Source organism: Protobothrops mucrosquamatus, unplaced genomic scaffold (genome assembly GCF_001527695.2).
Source record: "Protobothrops mucrosquamatus isolate PMUCROS unplaced genomic scaffold, P.Mucros_1.0 scaffold616, whole genome shotgun sequence".
Lineage (NCBI taxonomy): Eukaryota > Metazoa > Chordata > Lepidosauria > Squamata > Viperidae > Protobothrops > Protobothrops mucrosquamatus.
The window spans coordinates 278,619-301,153 of record NW_015386912.1 but is presented as its reverse complement, the minus strand read 5'-3'; the positions used below and the strand labels follow the sequence as shown (position 1 = coordinate 301,153).

Genomic DNA, 22,535 nt, shown 5'->3' with positions numbered 1-22,535 from the left:
TCACGGCCGCCAACTGGTCATCCAGTGTCAGCCGTGAATCCAGGAGAACGCCCAAGTTGCGAACCCGATCCGAGGGGGCCAAAGTTTCGCCCCCTATAGTCAGCGATGGCGTCAGTTGACTATGCCGAGGCGCTGGTAGCCACAGCCACTCGGTCTTGGACGGGTTGAGCCTGAGTCTGTTCCTCCCCATCCAGACCCTTGAGACATGTGGTGGGTTGAGAAAGGCAGCAGAAGACAGTGGCCAATTGAATCCTAAGTGGAAATACAGGTGGTCCTCCACTTACGACCACAGTTGAGCCCAAAATTTCTGTTGCTAAGTGAGACATTTGTTAACTGAGTTTTGCCCCATTTTACGACCTTTCTTGCCACAGATGTTAAGTGAATCATTGCGCTTGTTAAATTAGTTAAGTGAATCCGGCTTCTCCATTGATTTTGCTTGTCAGAAGGTCACGTGAACCAGGGACACGGCAACTGTCATAAATATGAGTCAGTTGCCAAGCGTCCGAATGTAAATCACATGACCATGGGGAATGCTATAACAGTTGTAAGTGTTGTCACCTTTTTCAGTGATATTGTAATTTCGTTAAATGAAGTGTTGTGAGCTGAGGCCTACCTGTAGATCATTTTGAAAAGGAGGAAACAGCTAATGGAGAATGAAAATTCACCTGCTAAATTTGACACATTGGTGAATATATATATAGCCTAGGATTGTTGGGTTTTTCAGGTTTACTGAGTTTGTTTCTCTTCCTGCAGAGGTTTCATTACCAGGCAAATAATATCACCAGTACATTAGTGCACTGATAATACACAAAGCCCAGCAGTGAAACATCTGCAGGGAGAAAAAAGCCAGTTTGGAGAACATTAAGAAGTCAACTTCCTAAACCACCTGCTCTAACATAGATTGATGAAAAATTCTGAAGAACAGAATTTCTACATTTTTTTAAACATGGATTTGCAGTTTGTCCTAATGTCCTCAACTCTACCTTTCTATTTTGTTTTTGTTTGCCTTTTGAAGACTCCCAGCTAATTTCTCTACATTGCTCCTTTAAGGATATTGGCAAAGGATTACTTGGGATTCAGATAAATGTTGTTCATTCACACTCTGCAATTCTGTCTGTACAGGGGGATGGTGATCACAGGGCACACCCAGGCCTTGCGCACAAGGTGCCTGTCCTGACTAGCACTCACGCACCCATGTTCCTACCTGCCAACCTGGAGCAACACGAACCTGGAAGCCCTCTGTCCCCTCGACTTCATCCTGTTATCATTCTGGAGCCCTCGCTTACACACACTCCTCTGGTTACAGGTGAGTAAATGGCCTTTCATCTTTTGGAAAGCAGGGAAGCACAGAACACAGAGATCAGGCAACTTTGCCTTACTTAGATTGCTGAACTATAACTTCCATGATTCCCAGGAAGCCTGTTCAGGGGCTGAAAAATGCTGGGAGTTGAAGTTCAGCAACATGTGAAGGTCTGCCTAGATTTAGTCCTTGATATGTGCTCACAGGTATTAGCATTCAGCTTTTCTAGAAAAGTCATTCAGGAGGAGCATAGTTATCGAGAAGTAACAGGGACATTGTGCACAGTTACTTGGGATAGGACTATACAGTGCTTCGGATACAGTTCAGAAACAGTGCTTTGGAATGCTTAGGAACCCCAGTTTAACACTTGTCCATGGCCCTTTGAAATAGCCACACCTTTTCCCACTGTTATGCAGCTGTTTCTGTGGCAACCATGTCCTTCTGGAAACAGACGTGGCTATTTTAATGGGTCACAGCCAGATCCTATTCGCAGAAGAGGCTCACGAGTTTGCTGAATTGAACTTATGGAAAGTATCTGAGCCTCTGTCCAATGAAAAGGTTTCTGGCATGACACACTCTCTTAATTGATTGCTACGATTGATTTTTATGGATACATTTTACAGCTCTTATTGTTTAGATAGGGTGGCACGGTGGCTCAGTGGTTAAGACCCTGGGCTTGTTGGCTAGAAAGCTGGCAGCCCAGGTTTGAGACCTGAGTGCCACACAATGGGGTGTCCTCCTGTCCTCACCCCAGCTCTTGCTAACCTAGCAGTTTGAAAGCATGCAAATGCGAGTAGATTAATAGGTACCACTTCCATGGGGAAGTTAGCAGTGCTCCATGATGTCAGGCTGGCCACATGACCCCAGAAATGTCTTCGGACGGCGCTGGTTCAGTGGCCTCGAAATGGAGATGAGCACCGCTCCCTGTCGTTGGCACCGACTAGTGGAGTAAAAATCCACAGGGACTCCTTAACCTTTTATTGTTTATATAGTTAATGGAAGTCATATGCTTTATATTTTTACCTGCAGCTAAAGCTTGCGTGCTTGTTTGAGAGGAAATGCGAGTATAAATTGAATACTTTTTTTAAAAAACACACACATACAGAACGTATACCACAGTAGACCCGTTTCTAAATGGGTGCTTCCTGGCCTGTTCAGCTTCCATGCCCTCTGTTGCAATCCAACAGATCTGGAGGGCATCAGTCAGAAAAGGCTATTGTAGCGTTAGAAATGAGGCAAGTACCATTTGCACTGAACTAGCAAACGAATTTATCAGTTTGTATTTTACCAAAGGAAAAAATACGATAAGCAGGAATTAAACAGAAGCTACACCAAATGTATCCCTGATTAATACTGGAAATCCAATCTTTCAAAGAAGAAAGGTCCTGCTTCGCTTCTGTGGGGGGCTTGCCTGTTGAACATTGGCCTTCACGTTGCTACGTCCATTGATTATCTCAATCACTGCAGTAAATCTCGGGTGACTTGATGTATTCAAAATCAGCTTAAGATACCAATGCCCTGGGATTAGTCTTGCAGGGCCTGCAGAGCAACTTTCTGTGTATGGTAACCCTGGAGGAGGAGGAGGAACAGAGGGCTTTTCCCAATTGTAGCAAGGAGGAAAACACTTAAATGCCACAGTTGGTTAAAAACAACAGCAAACCAGCATATTAGCAAGAAGATCTTTAATGCAGGCTTGCCCCAAATGCAGAAATATTGCAAATATATACAGTATATTTAATGTGAATTAAATTACAGCTAGGGTCCTATACTTCAGGGTTCAGTGATGTGGCCCCGTGCAGAGGTTTTACGTTCCATCCTCCTATCCACAGGGCCATTTTTAATCTCTTGTAAAATAAAACTCACAAGCTCAGTTGCAGGAAAAGTAGCCCATAAAATCTGGAAGGTACCAAATTGCTAACCCTGGAGGCGCAAGACCTAATTGGCTATAATTAATCCACATTGTTGCATTTTCAGTGTTTTATGTATTTATGTTTTGAGTAAGTGTTCTGTTAAAGTGCCTCTTGAGATGCACTGGATTTTTGTTGGGGGATTTCAAACTGGTTTTCATATGTTGTAATGACTTTCTACAATTGTGAGCGGTCTGGGAGAAGAATGTGTAAGTTATTCCCTCCCTTTCATCCTGTTTTTAAATAGTGGACACTTTATCCTTACAGTAAGAATAAGCAGGCTGTGATTCTGAGAGTGAAAAAGGACACTTTGAATTGTTGGGAGATCATTTTAGTTAGGTTTGTTTCTTTCTTTATTGTGGTTTTTTTTTTTTACTTGTGGACTAGAAACCTGAAGACAGACAAGTTTCATAACCCAATGCTTAAGGTGCATCATTTAGAACAGCCTATTTTCATAGACTAAAAATGCACGTTGGGTTTTAAGAATTCTCTCAGACTCTTTATCAGCATTTGCAAGGGCTGTTTTCTGGATCAGTCTGTTCCCACCACACGTGAATGTCCCCCTAAGCCTTTTTGGGGTGCCCCCTGCTACCTTCAACCCCATGTCTCCTCCGTTTGCAGTTCCAGGGCTGGGATCAGTCCCCTTTCACTTCAGCCCTTCAGTGCTTCCTTCGGAGCGGCTGCCGATGCCGATGATCCATAAGCCCTTGGGACGGACCCGCTCGGAGCCTCTGCCGTCCAATCCCAGAACGGTGCAGCAGCAGCTGGCCTACCAGCAGCACCACGCTTACTTCCTGGAGCATCTGAAGCAGCAGACCCAACTGGGAAAGGTGAGCTCCAGTTTTGGTCTTCAACTGCTATGCAGGAGGAATGTGATCCCAGGGAATTGGGTAGAAGGTATATTTCTAATCCCACCCCACAAGAGACCTTATTCATTTGGGGGGCAAGTCACTAACGGTCACCCTTTTGGGGAAAAAAAGCTGCTCGGCCATTTGTTTATATCAGATGATTTTTAAGGGCACGGGATCTTTTTCAAGCACAGAATAAAGAAGGCCTGGAATTGGCAGTAGAGCTTACATCTGACGCCGACTCTTTCGAACTAAGCTGTTATTAATAATATTTCTTTTAAAAAAGAAGAAGCTAAAATTGCACAAGATGGATTGCTGGCAGAGCAAGGGAAAGGCGCATTGTACTGAGGAAGAATGATGCCTCGCTAGGCCCGGAAGGCTTCTTCAAGTCCTCCAAAATACCACACATACTCGCAGATAATTTTAGGTGCCAAAATGAAACACACACACACACCCAAATTGGGTTCAGCTTATCTGTGAGTGTGTTTATTTATTTAATTAATTTCTGTGTCTGCCCATCTCAACCAAATGACTCTGCGTGGCTATATATGGTAATGCCTTTTAAAAAGTACCTACAGTATATTCTCGCCATGCACATGTATACTGTACATAATCTGAACTGGACTGTGTGGTTTCTCTGTGTCATAGAATAAATGTGGATATATGCATAAATCTGTATTTATTTATTTGTTTATTTATTTATGTCATATTTATGTAGGGTATATTGGAGGTGGTGACCCTTTGAGAGCTGCGTGCAACAAAATGTCATTTTAATATATGCCAATTAGTGTACGTTCAAAGTGACAATAAAGTTGTTATTCCGTTCCATTCCATTCTGCTGCCCATAGATACTCACAGATAAGTCCCTCTGCAGATAAACAGGCTTATCCAAAGGTGGCACCTTTTTTCATAGTGTTGTGTCCTTTTAAAATTTGAAGATCTGCTTACAGGCAAGTCTACACGACAGGCTAAAGCTGAGATCCCTTGCAAACCATTTGTATTTCCGCAGTCGGTGGCAATTGTGAGTTTGGGTTGCTGAGCTTACCTGCTCCTTCATGACTGTCTCTCCCTGCTTCACCCCACCCCCACCCTCTGCACAGCGCATGGCCAAATCCAGCGAGAAGCCTCGCCTGCAGCAGATCCCCTCTTCCGAAGACATGGAGGCCGAGGCAGGAGAAGACCCGTGTGAGCAGCCCCAGGGCCAGGGGGAGCCTTCACCGTCAGGAGGTGGCAGCAAGGAAGCAGAAAGGATCTCCAGGTTGGGTCAACAGCCTCGAGAGGAGCTTCTCCTTCAACAGGTATTGGAAACGAACTGGGATAAAGAGAACTTAAATAAATGTTTTCCTTCTTCTGAAAGGCTGTATGTTAACAAAGATAAAGACTCTGCTGGGCTCTTGCTTCTGGCATGCTGTGGTTTGTCTTTTCTGCAATGTTGAGAACCTAATTCTGTGAAACATCGATTGTGTGAAAATGTGCTCTTTATTTTTGTGTGTGTGTGTGTAAATGCATACACATGCCCATTGATGCAGCTACTCTTGAAACTATAGAGTTAAATTTCTCTCTTTCCCAAAGAAATATTCCTCCCACACTCCTTTCATTTCCATGTTTTTCTCAGAATACCTTTGGATGAAATAAACAGCAGACCCTTTGCTTCCCTGTGACGTTAACAGATTTCCCATTCGACAGACTAGGTTTCCACATCAAAACCTTGCTGCAGCGATTAGGCCAGTGATGTAGTAACACCCCTGTTGTCTTTTCTGGCCATGTATATCTTTTGCATAATGGCATCACGCCGTTTTAACTGTCTCGGATTTAACTGTCTCATTGAACAGCCCTTTGCAAATAACAGACACGCCCTCCCTACAGTAGAAAAGTGGTTTTACTGCTATGAATGGTAATCCTAAATGTGTTTCCTAGAGAAGCAGGAACATAAATCAAAAGGAAGGTAGTGTGACTAATTTCCAAGCAGACGTTCCCCTCTCATCATTATGCCCTTTTTCTGCTCAGGGGGTGATTGCTCTCTCTCTCTCCCTCTCCCTTTCACACACATGCACACAATAAGACGATTGTGAGAGTGTGATTTGGGCTCCTGATATTGACACCCCTAAAACATGTTCTTCCAGCAGCCTTTGTTAGCCTTAGGCTCCATTCTCTGATTCCCTAGCAAGCCTGGCCTGTGATCGTCCCTGATCACATTTCCCCAAAGCTAGGGAAGGCTGTCGTAGGGCTTGACAGGCTGGATTAGAAACATCCTTTAATTTTCACTGTCTGTTCCAGGAAAGGATTCAAAAATTGCCTCTTGATTTTCCTAGAAAGCTTCTGAGCTTATCTAACTACCTCCTCTGATCCCTGACACAGAGCATCCCTTTTTCTTGTTCTTTTCTCTCTCTCTCTTTTCCAAATCTGTGGCTGTGATTGTGTCTTTGCCACCCAAATGCACTAGAGGGCGGCAGCTGCTAAGCCAAGCCAGTGTAGAAGCCTTCCTTTTAGTTTTAGTGGAGGAGATGGGCAGCAGGACCTCCCCCACGTGACCAGGCTCTTAATTCCATCCACAGGCCCATTATATCTGGGAACAACAACAGCGTATGCCACAGCAACAGCTCCTCCGAAGGCAGCCTGCCGACTCGTTGCTGACCCCAGCCGCACGGGGAGGCCACCGACCCCTCTCCCGGGCTCATTCCTCACCTGCCCCGGCCACCGCCTGTCTACCTAGCCAGGACACGTCTTCCAAGGCCATCCCACTCCCAGTGCAAGAACAGACCATCAAACCCCGCTTCACCACAGGTAACATGCCACGTTCTCCCTTGGTTTTGTGGAGATAGTTGCTCGTTTGTTTGTTCAATGTATACAGCTGCCCAGGCTACAGGCAGCTCAGGCTGGCATCCCCTGAGATCCATGTTTATGCTTCTCATCGTCTTTGACAAATGTGTTTGACTGCAGCCATTGGTAGCGCTTAACTGAACTTGGCCAAAAGTTCTCCAAAAAGTTAAGCTGGGTTGAACCTGATTAATAGTAAGGTGGAAGGCCATCAGGAAAGCCAAGGGTGAGAGGGAGAAACTGGGGGGGGGGGGGGAACACCCACTTGCAAGAAGGGAGTGACAAGCTGCTTCTATACCATTGTCAGGAAAACTGACAATGTGATCATATGACTAGACTGGACGTTTTTACCTTACAGTTGACCTGCGACTCTGGCCAGCAAGTTATTTCCCCACCCTTTTCTTCCACCAGACATGGAACCTCATCCTCTGTATGGGACATGTAATTCTAGCTATTGGTTTGCAAGCCATGGCTTGTGGCATAATGTGAACTTGATTGTGGCTTGCTCAACAAACCACAGTTAAAATAAAACATGCCTTAGGATACATGATCTGGGGCCATGCTCAGATTCTCTTCCCTCCTCACTTTCCTCTATCCCTAATTACTGTCTGCTCCTGACCAGGGAATGTGTACGGGAAGTCCTCAACTTACAAACATTCATTGAGTGACTGTTCAGAGTTATAGTGGTACTGAAAAAAGTGACCAACCACTTAAAAACCATCACATCATCCCCACAGTGACAGGATCAAAATTTGGGCACTTGGCAACTGGCATGTATTTACAACAGTAGCCGTGTCCAGGGCTCATCTGATCACCATTTGTTAAACTTCCTAGCTGGCAGCTTCCCAGAAGCAAAGCTAATGGGGGAAGCCAGATTCACTTAACGACCGTATGATTCACTTAATAACTGCAGTGATTTGTTTGACAACTGTGGCAAAAAAAATGTAAAATTGAGTGCTACTCATTTAACAGCCACCTTGCTCCCAGTGATGGTTCTAAGTAGAGGACTACTTGTATTGTCAGGACATTGGGCCATTATACATCCAAATTTTAATACGGGGCTGCAGTCGCCTGATTTATGCCAAGAGAAAAGGAGCCCCTCCCCTCACCCAGGCTAAGAAAGCAAACTTTACAGGGTTCTCTACCTGCTATTCATCCATTAGCCTCAACCAAATCTATTTCCTCATCTCTTAGAACAGATTTTTGAATAGGCAGGTAGAAGACGTTTGTCAACGCTGCTAACATCGGATATTTTTGCTTTGACAACAGATGGAGATGCAACCATTTTCTTCTTATGTTTTACTCTTAGAATTAGAGTTAGAGTTAGATGATGCTGGGGGGAGGAGGAGGAAGGTTCATGGGAGTTTAGCTGGACATAATAATACTGAACCTAGTGTGTGAACCAAGGTTATTGAAATAAGAGATGATAAGAATTGGTGGGCTGGAGAACTGGAGGGGAAGCCTGCATTTCAAACTAATTGGAGAATGTGATTTATGACTGTTAATTGCAGGAGGGAATTGTGCTTTGATACTATGTGCTTAGGGGAGGGGAACTCAGATTTTGGCTTCGACATAGTCAATGCTATGCTACTCAAATATTCTTTAAGGTAAACAATGCCTTGAAGTTCTTTGAAGAGTTTCATCTGTTGGAAGCATGACAACGTTCTTATATCTATTTTGCATTGGTGTAGTATTTTAAGCTATGTCAGTATATACTCACGTTTCTCAACCTTGGCAATTTTAAGGTGTGTGGACTTCAGCTCCCAGAATTTTCAAGCTGGTTGGCTGGTGAATTCTGGGAACTGAAGTCCATATACCTTAAAGATGCCAAGGCTGAAAAATACAAATACATACCCCTTGATAAAATACTGCATTGAATGCCACTGTTTTATTGGAATGTTGTGCTTTTATTGTATTGATTTTTTTTTCAAAAAAAAACCCCAAATTGCATGGCACCTAGAGAAATACATCGCACGAAACATTTAACTACAAATATAACGCTTGATATGTAATATAAAGTAGTAAGGGGTCTACCTGAAGCCCCACTTAAAGTGCAGAAATTGTGTGTGTGATACAATCTCACCCTGGATTGTATTTCAGTGGATGTCTGTTTTAGAAAACAAAACCTCTTCTACGTAAAGGACTTACATATTACAGAAAGATATATACTTTCATATACTAATAGTTTTCATGCTCATCAGTATTTTACTACAGTAATAATAATCCCATTCATATTCTAGAACTTTTAAAAGGAATGTTCTTGTGGGTTAAGAAAAAAAAATCTCCAGTCAAAAATTGTCCATCTGCGGAGTTTATTTATTCAAGCAGAAAAGATTTAGAGTTAACAACTTCTCATCTCCAGGCTGTCTTTTTGTCCTAGAAAAAGGATCCCAGGTGCTGTTTCTTCAGGTTTAAACTAGCACTGGAGACTCGCTGAGTCCAAATAAAACTCAAGCTTTATGAATGACTCGGATGCCTCTTTTCCTGCTGTTTTAGGGATCGTGTATGATTCGGTCATGCTGAAACATCAGTGTTCGTGTGGAGACAACAGCAACCATCCTGAGCATGCAGGCCGAATCCAGAGCATCTGGTCTCGCCTACAGGAGCGTGGCCTACGCAACCAGTGTGAGGTAGGGGGCAGTGCAGGCCAGATGTGAATACAGAACAATCCTCTCTTCTCTCAATCTGATTGAATAACAGAATAACAGAGTTGGAAGGGACCTTGGAGGTCTTCTTGTCCAACCCCCTGCTCAGGCAAGAAACCCTACACCAGTGGTGGCGAACCTATGGCACGTGTGCCAGAGGCGGCACTCAGAACCCTCTCTGTTGGCACACGCGCTGCCAGCAGCAGGTCCATCAGGCTGCCGCCACCGCCCAGAGCAGGAACCCCGCCCAGCATAAAGGAGGCCAAGCGGCCAACTAGCAAGCTTGAGTAGAGGTGGTAGAGCAGAGGTCACCAACCATTGTCGATTGGTGGACTGGAAGAAAAGGGAGGGGAAAGCATTTTACATGCCTGCATGCATGCATGGAGCCGCAAGCACGCACACACTGCAAATGGGGCAGGGCTAGTGCCTGTGTGATACTCACTCACCCTGCCCCGTTCTTGCATGGTGCAGTGCCTTGTATCTGCACCCTGTGGTGCCGCGGTGGCCGTGTTTGCGTCTTGCAGCACGGTGGCCCATTTTTGCACGCCTGGTTTTTGCGTGCCAGACGTGGCACTCAGAGGCGCCTTTCTGCCACCACCCCCTCCCGAGGGCACCACAATGCTGATGCGCCCCTGGCACTTTGTGATAAATAAGTAGGTTTTGGGTTGCGGTTTTGGCACTCGGTCTCTAAAAGGTTCGCCATCACTGCCCTACACCATTTCGGACAAATGGCTGTCCAGTTTCTTCTTAAAGACTTCCAGTGTTGGAGCATTCACCGCTTCTGGAGGCAGGTTGTTCCACTTGTTAATTGTTCTAGCTGTCAGGAAATTTCTCCTTAGTCCTTGTAGGTTGCTTCTCTCCTTGGTTGGCTGCTGATTTAGATACAGAATCTGCAAGACAATTAATAATTCTATACATATTTACTGGTGGCTAATTCTTTTTTTTTAAATTACAATTCTATATGGACAGTGGTGATGGTGGGCTTTTGTGGTTGTTGTTTATAAAAACAAATTTTGGGCAACCGTTTTTTTAGAAAGCTAAATGCCGTCTCACGCCACTGATACTTTAGCTTCAATTAATTTCTGCAGCAATGTGGGCTAGAAACATATTTGAATCTAAATGTATAATTGTTCATGGTTTTGCCAACCCTCAGAACTTTAGCTTTAGTACTGTTGCTGTCTTATTACAGGATGAGAGACGCCAGATATTTGCCACCTTGGGTGACATATAAAAATAATAAAAGATATAAATAAGAAAGGTAGTTACTTTCTAAAACATCCCAAATCCAGAGTCGCTTATTCAACAGTAGTAAGGTCAACAGGCCTCAGTTTAATAGAGAAAGAATTGTTAAAGAAGCAATGCAGAGAGTCCTTGATTTACTGCCACAATTCGGGACTGGAAAAATCCATCATTAAGTGATGCAATCATTAAGCAAGACATTTGCAACCTTCCCTGCTGGCTTCTCCATTGTTTTTGTCAGAAGCCAGTTGGGAAGGTCGCAAATGCCAATCATGTGATCCGGGACACAAATATATACTGGTTGCTAAGTATCTGAAGTGTGGCCTCATGACCACGGGGACACTGCAACAGTCATAAGTGTGAGGATCAGTCAGAAGTCACTTCTTTCAGCATCCATATTTAAATTACTGTATAGTATTAAATTAAAAGAGGAATTGATTTAACCTTACAATATGATTATGAGAAATATTATTTGTAAGCATACTTCTTCCCTATGATTTCATGTAATAATAATAATAATAATAATAATAATAATAGTAGTAGTAGTAGTAGTAGTAGTAGTAGTAGTAGTAGTAGTAGTAAAGTTGGAAGGGATCTTGAAGGTCATCTAGTCCAACCCCCTGCTCAGGCAGGAAACCCTATACCATTTCAGACAAATGGCTGTCCAGTCTCTTCTTAAAAACTTCCAGTGTTGGAGCATTCACCACTTCTGGAGGCAGGTTGTTCCACTGGTTAATTGTTCTAACTGTCAGGAAGTTTCTCCTTAGTTCTAGGTTGCTTCTCTCCTTGATTAGNCAATTCCAGCAGCCGTTCCTTATATGTTTTAGCCTCCAGTCCCCTAATCATCTTTGTTGCTCTTCTCTGTACTCTTTCTAGAGTCTCAACATCTTTTTTACATCGCGGTGACCAAAACTGGATGCAGTATTCCAAGTGTGGCCTTACCAAGGCATTGTAAAGTGGTATTAACACTTCACGTGATCTTGATTCTATCCCTTTGTTAATGCAGCCTAGCACTGTGTTGGCCTTTTTGGCAGCTGCAGCACACTGCTGACTCATATTTAGGTGATTGTCTACTAGGACTCTGAGGTCCCTCTCACAGTTACTACTATTGAGCAAGGTGCCACCTATGCTGTACTTGTGCATTTGTTTTTTCTTGCCTAAATGTAGAACCTTGCTTTTTTCACCATTGAATTTCAGCAAGGTATTGAATTTCAGCAATGTAATTATATTAGATCGTGGTCCCAAGCAGCAATGGCATTTTAAATCTCTCTTTCTCTCTTTGTGTTTGTGTGTGTAATAATCAGTGCAAATCAATTCCGTGTAGGACAAAGGACTCTTCACTAATGGTTAGGACCACAATCACATTCTTCATTGCAGATTAGTAGACAGATATTTTCGAATTACCCAGTCTAGGGCTAAGAGAGGGAGGTGGTTTATTATATAAATATTTGAATGAACTGGTTTTTATTGGGCATTGTATCTTGCAGATAGAGCAGTATTTCATCTGCAGACATAACAGATGGTAGTAGTTAATTCTCTGGTGTGAAAAAAAACTTCACTTGATTTTTGCACATCAGGCTGCTATAAAATACACAGGAGATGGGCTATTTATTATTTCTGGTCAATTGGCTGTTCTCCAGTTTAATGGTTCTTCTACCCCCTCTGTCCCTCCCTCACCCACCCCTCCAAATACCTGATTGACATACTTTGGTGAGGATGGTAAGACTTCTGTGGGCCCTAATTTCTAAGCTTCTCAAGACAAAACATAAACCAGTCTTTTCCTCATTTAAAGAGTGGAATTACTGCAGAAAAAGAAAGTCGGGGAAGTCAAAAATAAGACAACTCTCTTTAATTTCCTCCATGTGGTTTTGACTCCAATACCCTGAAGACCACATTGCTTTGATTTCCGAGTTTTGCAGTCCTGGTACATTTGGGAGGCTCTAGATTGGAAGAGTCAAAGATGAAGAAGTTTAGAAAATTTTTCTGGAGGAACCTAAACCCAATCAAAAGGCAATAGCCTGTGTTCCCATTCTGAAGCAACACCTACTTAGCCAAGATTCCAGTTCTCTCCTTACAATCCTTGCCCATCATCTTGTTTCTAGCCAGTGATTAAAACAATGGATATTTCCATAGTTAAATGTTTATCCACTGATGTACACATAAAACCACCATTAGTTTCTCAGATAATTCAAAAGCATTTGATGGATTGAGTGGTAAACAGGTTCCATAAATTCTAGCCAGGTTTTATGACGATGCCTACTTTGCAGATGCCTGACAGATGTGCATCTCACCAGAAACATCCACACATCTCAAAACAATTATGGACAGTTAGTTTCTTTTAAAACTCTTCACTCCCCATATAGCTTGAATCAGAGATTTAGCCTTTTCTTTCCTCTGCTTCTTCCTTTTACTTCATATCTGCAAAGTACCGTAAGCTTAGATTCCCTTTTTATCTCTAGCTTTTGTTCCAAAATATTAACTAGATGGACTATGCACATTCTTTGGGGATGGATGGAACATTCCCAGCAATAGCAGTGTGCTTCTACACACACACACGGACCCGCGCACGCTTGCATGCACACACAAAACAATTAACCAGTGGAACAGCTTGCCTTCAGAAATCATGGGCGCTCCATCACTGGACGTTTTTAAGAAGAGACTAGACAGTCACTTATTTGAAATGGTATAAGTTCTCCTGCTTGAGCAGGGGGCTGGACTAGAAGATCTCCAAGGTCCCTTCCAAGTTCTATTCTATTCTATTCTATTCTATTCTATTCTCTACTCTACTCTACTCTGCTCTGCTCTGCTCTGCTCTGCTCTGCTCTGCTCTACTCTACTCTACTCTACTCTACTCTACTTTATCCCATCCATTCCATCCTCTTCCATTCTCACACACAAGCACCCCAAAGATCCAGAAGGTTGTTCCAAGCATAATAGCATTTTCATGGGTGAAATAGAGGAAGGAAAAAAAACCCAAAATTGTTTCACCGGCCCATTGGATGGGGGACCAGTTTGGAGAGACCTTTTGACATAATGGTTGTGCACAACCTGTGTCAGTCATGCTGTTTTGGGAAAACCTCTCCACGGAATGTACAAGCCATGAGTCAGATCAAACTTTGTCCATTCTTTAAAAAGAGCCCTGCATCCACTACCTTAAATGGTTGACTCCTTTCAGGATGTGCCTCCCCCTTAAAGCAAGCCAAGGAGATTGTCTGGAGACAGCCTCAATGCTTGGAAACACCAGAATGCTGCAGCTGGCTCTCAAGCCAGCAGCTTCTAAGTCAAGCACTAAATCCTAGAAATATTTATCTTTTTTCTCAGAGCTTCGTTATTTTCTCCCCAGCATCTCAGTCAGCTTCCTAGAATACCTGCAGAAGCCCGTTTCGTTGTCTGATTCTTGTGATGTAAGCCAACCCTTGTTTTTCTGCTAGTGCCTTCGAGGACGCAAAGCCACCTTGGAGGAGTTGCAGTCCGTTCATACTGAGCGTCACGTGCTGTTATACGGCACCAACCCTCTCAGTCGCCTGAAGCTGGACAACGGCAAACTGGCAGGTAAGAGGCAATGTAATGTCTCCCTTCATCCATGGATTGAAGTTGAGGAGAGCCAAAAAGGACAGTGCATCTCCGGGGCCAAAACCTGCCAGAACCCTCTTGCAATCTTCTGTGTTGGTGTAGATATGCTCCACTAATAAGTACCCTCCCAGGATGAATAGCTGGCGAATGACTGAGATCTAATCGTTGTTGTGCTAGGGAGAAGAAATGGGAAATCTAGGATGTTTCAAGTGAAGAGAGTCTTCAGCTGTGCTGCACCTTTCTTGTGTCATTTATTTGCTCTTTTAGTTCATTTATATCCACCTTTCTTCTAAGGAGCTCCAAGTGGCATAAGAAGACAGCAATCATTTCTCCTTTATGTCCTCCAAAATAATTCAGTCACACACACACACACACACACACACACACACAGTCAGCCAGTGTCTTCCCATAATACCTGAATGAGGACTTCTCCAGTCCAATAATCTTAAATACTGTCCCAAATCCAAGGTCACTTTTGCAAGATGGGGCTCCACAGAGTATCCCATGAGAAGATTGTTTGATACGTGATAGGAAATATATAAGTATTTTAAATAAAATGATAAATTAATCGAGAGACCCTCATCTCGCGCTCTCGCTCTCTTTCTCTCTCTGATTCTTATAAGTGCAAAATACCCCTTCAACTACAAGCTGAATTACCATACCTTTTATATGCATGCATATATCTATCCATAAATATGTGCACGATGTTTTCCTATTTCTACTCTTCCCCAAAGTGGGAAGAACGTCCGTATGATATATAGCATGCCCAATTCATTTGAAACTAACTTTAACTCTAAGAAGTCTACCTCAAAGAGCTGTGGTGGCGCAGTGGTTAGAACGCAGTATTGCAGGCTAATTCACAGCTGACTGCCAGCGGTTCAATCCTGACCTGCTCAGACTTTGGTTGACTCAGACTTTCATCCTTTTGAGGTTGGTAAAATGAGGACCCAGATTATTGGGGGCAATATGCTGACTCTGTAAACCGCTTAAAGAGGGCTGTAAACAGTGGTGGGATTCAGCCGGTTCTCACCACTTCGGCAGAACCGGTAGCTAATTTTTTTGTTGCCCAGGCCCAGAATGGACTTCCGGAAGTGGCATCCACACAGAGAACCGGTTGTTCACATATCTGAATCCCACCACTGGCTGTAAAGCACCGTGAAGTGGTATTATAAGTGAAAGTGCTACTGCTATTGCTATTGGGCCTCCTAACCACAGCTTCCTGCTGAGAGTAATTCCTGTGCTGATAAAAACAGGATCACCAACATGATCACCAACGTCCGATAACAAATATGGCACAAGAAGAAGACGTTTCCAAGCAGTAATTGACCCTCTTGCTTACTGTGTAAATGCACAATCTGTGCCCACCACAAAGCCAGAATTCCCTCCCCCAAAAGATATCTCCAAATTGTAAAATTCAGTCTAAGGGGAAATTCTTAACAAGGTAGAAACCAATCCTAGTCACTCTTATTACTCTAATTAATGAGCTAAGTTTCAGTTTAAATTAAATCACATCAAAGGGAGCTTTAATTCTGATCTTAACTACTTTTTTTTTTTTTAATGAAACCCCTATTCAAAAGCCAAATATGAGTTCCTGGTTCAATAGAATCTAAACTTATTTGTACTTTTTGGTATTCAGGATAAGGTGCAAAGGATGGGAAAAATGTTAAGACTTGCCACATATTTCAAAATTCTATCAGTAATACATTTTACATCTTTTGTGCTGAATGCAATTCAGTCATTGTAATATATTTAGATGCTCATACCCTTAGACCGCTCATTGGCTGCATTCTTCATATATTTAAACAGGTGATAGATAATATGTACCAATGGCTGTATATAAAGCGGTATATAAATCTAAGTGCCATTGCTATTGCTGTGAAGATACAAAATGTTCTCCAACTTGCCTCTTCAGAGAATTAAAATGCCTAGAGTTCCTTTGAACGTATTCTCCCCCTTTTCAGATGGTTTGTGTGTAGCGCTGTGGTACAGTAAGAGTCTGACTCCCATATATTTGGTTACAGCCCAGTTGTCTTCTCTTACGTTCTTGCAGGAATCCTGTCCCAGCGGATGTTTGTCATGCTGCCCTGTGGTGGAGTTGGGGTAAGCATCTTCTCCAGCAGGCGGGATGGTTTCCATCAAAAATTCTTTCCCATACCTTGTTTCCCATCACAACAGGCTGAAGTTGGTTTGTGCCCTGGATTTCCAGGAAACAAGAGAGACCCTACTGGAATGCACAGGGGTGGAAGGGAGAGAATTGGAAAGTTTTAGGTCCAAAAAGAGTTGCAGATGGTTGGTCTGCCTATTGCTAACTGGCATAGCCTCGCATCTAAAAATGAGCTTAGAGAATGTGAGCCATTTCATGTCATGTGAGTACAGGGTATGGATCAGAACATGAAGCAAACCTGAGATTCAATCAGAGGGTGGAGTGTTACTTTTAGATAGTTCTTTGTCACTCAGACTACAGGGGTCAAGGAGTGCCTACCTCTCTCCTTTCTTAATTTTTTTTTTTTATCAGCATGCCTTTTCCAGACTTTCTAATCTGGTTCCTGGGTGGTTGAGGGCTGTATCTATGCTTTTTCTCCAATTTGTCCTGTGGAGAAAGTTTAAGAATTAAGAGACAAGCCAAAAGGGAGAGATTCATACCTACCACTTCCATAGCAAGATTGCTGCTTACCCCAACATGCTACTCAATTCTCTCACATCTGGGAGCATTGGTAAAGCGGAGGTGCTCCAAGAAACTGGAAAAGAGATTCCAGTAAACAATCTTACCCACTTGCTCTGTTTCAGAATGTTAAGGTCAAAATATTCCTAGGCTGGAACAATATCTTGGCAACTTCTGTTAATGGGCAAGGGACGTTTCAGTAAGCCTGTTGGGCAGAGGAAAGGTATCCATGGACCTCCAAATCTGTTTAGACTAGGATTCCCAGTATCCCCCCAAAATAGATGAATTAGATAGAGGCTATTTGAAGGCCAACATCGTATAGAACAGGGATCACCAACCTTTCTGGGTTGGCCCAGTAGGAAAGGGAGGGGCAGATATCTTTACGCGTGCATGTGCACACACCCAAATGTAGCTGTGCATGCGTACGTGTGAATGGGGCCACGACCTTGCGTGCTCCATAAATGGGGCTGCTAGCACTTGCGCTAGAGTCTTGCCAAGGCTAGTGCCAGCGCGAGGGTCTCACCAAGGCTAGCACCGGCGCAACAGGCTCACCGAGGCTAGCGCTGGCACAAAGGTGTCACTGAAGCTAGAACCAAGGCTAGCACAGGCATGAGGGATGTGTCGAGGCTAGTGCAGGCACAAGGGTTGCGTCGAGGCTAGCGCCAAGGCTAGCACCGGCACGAGGGTCGTGCTGAGGCTAACGCCAGTGCGAGACTCACACCAAGGGTCGCACCAAGGCTAGTGCAAGCGTGAGAGTCATACCAAGGTTAGCGCCGGTACGAGACTCACACCAAGGGTCGCGCTGAGGCTAGCGCAGGTGTGAAGGTCGTGCCGAGGCTAGCGCTGTCGCAAGGTGGTGTGAGCATGCATGCATGTACTGGCCAGCCACTTACGCGACCCGATGGCCAGGAGGCCACGGCCCAGTAGTGGGCTGCAGCCCATAGGTTGGGGACCTCTGATATAGAAGGCTCCAGTTGTCTTTACTAAACTTTACCATGCTGTTCCCCAGGTTATTGTGAAGTCACTGGGTATAAGGTGAAACCCGCCAGGGTTCTCTCTGTAGGCATGACAAGATCTGGCTGTCATATCACATACCATGTGATGGCCAATGAATTCAGCTCAAATGTTTTGGGAGGAATCTTGGTAAAATATACACAGCAACAAACCAATATATTTGGCTCATCCTAGCTAAATCCCTTAGGTGTTTTTTTTCCCACCTTTCTTCGGTGTGTCCATTTTTCCAGCCGTACACTGTCCTCTAAGTCTAGTTCATAAGAAAGTGCTAAAGAACTTGCATTACAGTCGTAAAGTTTGAAGGGAACCATTATTCTACCGACACTATTTCTTGACATAGTAAATTAGATGTTAACGAGTTCACGGCTAGATTTTCCATTAGCACATGATTTGCAGCATTAAACAGATTTTGCGTGAAGAGCCTTTCACCCAGTGAGCTCTGCCCACAGTCTGATGGTACAATCCAGACCTTGGCTTTCTCCACTTAGCAAGAATAGCGGTCAATACTCCTGGAATGGTGATGGCCCATTGCACCACCTTCTATTTCTTATCCCACTTCCATTCTGATGTTCAGACCCAGAAGTATTCCTGAGAAGGGTTGGTGGAATAGGGTTAGGTTGGAGAAAATCTCCCTGGCCCCTCCTTCTCTCTGTCTCTCACGTCCCTCCCTCTGGGCTCTCTGCCACGTTCACTTTCGTTCATCGCCTTCTTGCGTGCCTTTTTTTTTTCTCACTCTCTTTTTTCCAGGATGCTGCCTCCCCGACCATCCCTCTTCTCCTTCTCTTAACCTTTTGCTCCCTTTCTCCTGCTCTCTGTTCCTTCTTTCTTTCCCCCTTCCTTTGTCCTTACTGACGGGGCTTGGATCCTCTCTTCCCCCTCCCTTGCACCCGGAGAGAAAGAGAGGGAGAGGGCGTGCGCGCCTGGAGCACTAAGGCAGAAGGCAGGCTCTGCTCACACATGGAGTTGATCAGAAGAGAATCTCTGAGGTTTTCCGGCTCTTACTTTGCCGATGACGTGATCCTGATCAAACCAAGATGTTTGTTTTTGAAAAAAAATATCAAATAGAATCAAGAAGGTAAAAAGAATGGGTTCTTCCTGCCCCCCAACTTTTGCAACTAGCTCTAGAGGGGGAATGTGTGGGGAACACTCTCCTGCATGTTGGTGTCGATGGAACCTGTGGGAGCCCAGCAAAGCTGAAGAGTTGGGGATGGGGTTGTTGTCTAGCTTGTCGATTGTTGTCGTTCATGAACGGGCACGTGTTGCATGCCAAGGGCTGCACTGTTCTGATTTGCCCTCAAATAGAGGATGTCCATTTCGTAGAGCTGCATTTGACAGTTGATTTGATCAGGGCTGCTATCTGAAGACAAAGTCTCCTTGGTGCAAAACTAGTGATGGCGTCCAGCAGCTCTTCCACTGGTTTTGTTCTACCCCATCTCATGGGGGGGGTGAGGGTGTGGTATGTGTGTTGATATGCGTATACCATTAGTCCATATCGTGGGCTTCTTTCTTGCTGTGTACATTAATGTAACCACAGGGCCCTTTTTGTAGATTGAACTCTTCTTTGTCTCCTACTGGGTCCAGGTGGATAGTGACACCATTTGGAACGAGCTACACTCCAGCAATGCTGCACGGTGGGCAGCTGGGAGCGTGACTGAGCTGGCCTTCAAAGTGGCCAGTCGGCAGCTTAAGGTAAGAGCCCTGGGACAGCCAGGTAGATAGGGAGTGCCCCTCCACTCACCTTTTGGATTTCTAAATAGCATGGGATTCTCTCAAAGGGGTTTCCAAAATGTATTTTTGCAGAGATAACACGCATAGGAAAAAAGAGTGGCATCAACTGCCCATCTGTCCATTATTCTCCTCTCCCCTTTTCAAGGGTGTTTTGTGTGTGTGTGTGTGTGTGTGCAGACACACCTTCAAGTTAGTGTTGAGGTCCCTGCAGTTTTCTTGGCAAGTTTTCAGAAGTGGTTTGCCATTTGTCTGCTTCCTAGGTTGGAAAGAGTGTGACTGGCCCAAAGTCACCCAGCTAGCTCTTGTGCCTAAGGTGGGACTAGAACTCATAGCCTCTTGATTTCTAGCCTGATGCCTTAAGCATTACACCCAACTGGCTGAGTCTTTCAAAATTGTTTCTGGCTTCAGAGTTTGGGTGGACTACCATCAGCACCTGGGCTCATGGGGCAACTGCTGGTATCTCAGCAGGACCTTCCATTGATGATGGTCAAGGAATTAAAAAGTGCCCACATCTCCCAACCTCACATACATATCATCATTTTTTGCTAGGTATTCCAAAAGACTGAATAAGCACAGAATCTGAAAAAAACCTGCAAAGCTGAGCTGGGGTATGGAAATAAATATGATTTCCATTGATGGTTCTGACAAGGATAATCAGAGTCCTCCCCCTGCCCCTAAATTGACTTCATCTTGTTATAGCACAGAACAATTGCACATACATCTGAAGACAGAGCAGGTGTTTCTAGTCCTCTTCTGATTAGTGTAACTTTCTGTTTAAAAACTTTGCTCAAAATTGGATCCTCCAGTGAAGTCACAACTGCAGCTGGTTGTTAAGCAGAAGGACCTTCTGTGGTGACTCCAAGGCTTTGGCAATAGCTTCAAGGAGGTGTAGCAATGGTCTTTGTTGGGCTTTCAAGGGAACAAAGCTCACTTATATTCATAGGCATTTGGCAGCTGGACCTGGGAATGTGTTTTAACTGAACACTTACCCATTTCAGTTGTCAGGCTAAACACTTTTTTTGAGAGAGAGGGGAGAGGGAGGGAGGGAGAGAGAGAAAGAGAGAGAAGGAAGGAAGGAAAGGAAGGAAAGGAAGGAAGGAAGGAAGGAAGGAAGGAAGGAAGGAAGGAAGGAAGGAAGGTATTACTGGTTCCCTTTTTCAGACCTGTTTTCAGCAGTCAGCTTTTATTCTCATCCTCTTCCTTGATGGAACTGTTTCTTCCTTCATAGAGGAATTCCACCCAATCAGGAAACATTACAGGATTGTGTTGATGTCATGGAGTAATATAGCTAATCAGATTTGACTGGTAATGACATCTCACAGTGTAAACAAAGCTGTTTTAATCAGAAGTAATAAAATAAAGACCCCTACGAAACAGTTCAGTTCTCACTTTTTTTTTAGGACTGATCAAATTATGTCTCTTCAAGGCCAAAATGTTGCTGGAAAGAGGACACTTTTTATAATATTTTCAAATAGCTGTAGTTTTTATTTTATGCAAAGTTGAACATTGCAACTTTTAAAAATACAGATTGTTTCCAATTTCTTTTCTTTGGTTATATAGTTTAACGGAATGGGGTGCAGGTTTTTTTTCCCCCCTATTTTGGAAAAGTATCTTAAGCTTAAAGAAATGCAAGCATATTAATACAACTTTAAATTATGTCAGCGGTATTTTGCCAAAGTATGAAAAATGTAATAATAATTATTAAACAGAAAAATCTTAAATGTGAAAAAAATAGGTGAGAAAAAACTTTAACAGTAACTTAGGTAATTAATGGTTGATTGCCAAGAAGATTGCCACATGAGTTGATTGCTCTTATGTTTTGGGGAAATCAGTGGGACTTGAATTAATCTTGGCTAATATTTCATATTGCTTTCATTGGGAAATGTGTCTTTATTGCTCTGGATTTAACCTGAACTTTTTTCCATATCTTAAATATATAGTATAACTGTATTAGTATTACTAGTCATTATAATTGTAACAATGTATGAAATTTAAGTATAGTTGTCAATCGATAGAGTGGTTTCTGTCATCTAAACAGGAAGGAGCTATTCTCACACACACACACACCAGGTTCCCCAATACCTTAAAATCTTGTCTGGATTTTGGGAGTACAAGTAGTCGTCACCATTTAGTGACTGCCTCATTAATTACAACAGTGGTGAAAAAATAACTTTGTGACCAATCCTTGCACTTACAGGTCTGTAGAGCAAAAGGAAAACTGAAGTAAGATCATAGGCAATCACGGTTTCACTTAGTGACCACTTTGCTTAATGACAGAGCCACTAAACAAAGACTGCCCTTATAGGGGGAAGGTTGCAGGAAAGAGGATAGGAGGAGAAAATCTCATCGAAGATACACACAACAGTAGATCTAGCACATTTGAATTATTTATTTATTTATTTATTTATTTTTCCCATTTATACCCCGCCCTTCTCCCGAGGGACTCAGGGCGGCTTACAGGTAAATAAAAACAGTATAATACAATAAATATCTCTAAAAGCCAAATTAAAATATATATTAAATAACCTGTATTAAATTTAATATTATAAAATCCCTTTAAAATCCCTATAAAATCCCCCCCTAGGCCAATCCCGCTTGATGGAAAAGCCATGTCTTGAGGGCACGGCGGAAGGAGGGGAGGTCCGGAATAATCCGGATCTCTGGGGGGAGTTCGTTCCACAGGGTTGGGGCTCCCACAGAGAAGGCCCTCCCCCTGGGGGTCGCCAGCCGACACTGTTTGGCCGACGGCACCCTGAGGAGGCCCGCTCTGTGGGAGCGTACCGGTCGATGGGAGGCAATCTG

General features: G+C 43.6%; 1 protein-coding gene across 1 annotated transcript in view; it reads left to right on the top strand.

The window, feature by feature from the left end:
* HDAC7 (histone deacetylase 7) overlaps positions 1–22,535 on the top strand; it is a 69,333-nt gene that overhangs the window by 23,559 nt on the left and 23,239 nt on the right. The window contains 8 exon segments of the mRNA XM_015817648.2: positions 1,123–1,306; positions 3,829–4,037; positions 5,156–5,288; positions 6,591–6,839; positions 9,369–9,502; positions 14,188–14,308; positions 16,380–16,429; positions 19,587–19,694. Coding sequence (XP_015673134.1) covers positions 1,123–1,306; positions 3,829–4,037; positions 5,156–5,288; positions 6,591–6,839; positions 9,369–9,502; positions 14,188–14,308; positions 16,380–16,429; positions 19,587–19,694 — 1,188 coding nt within the window.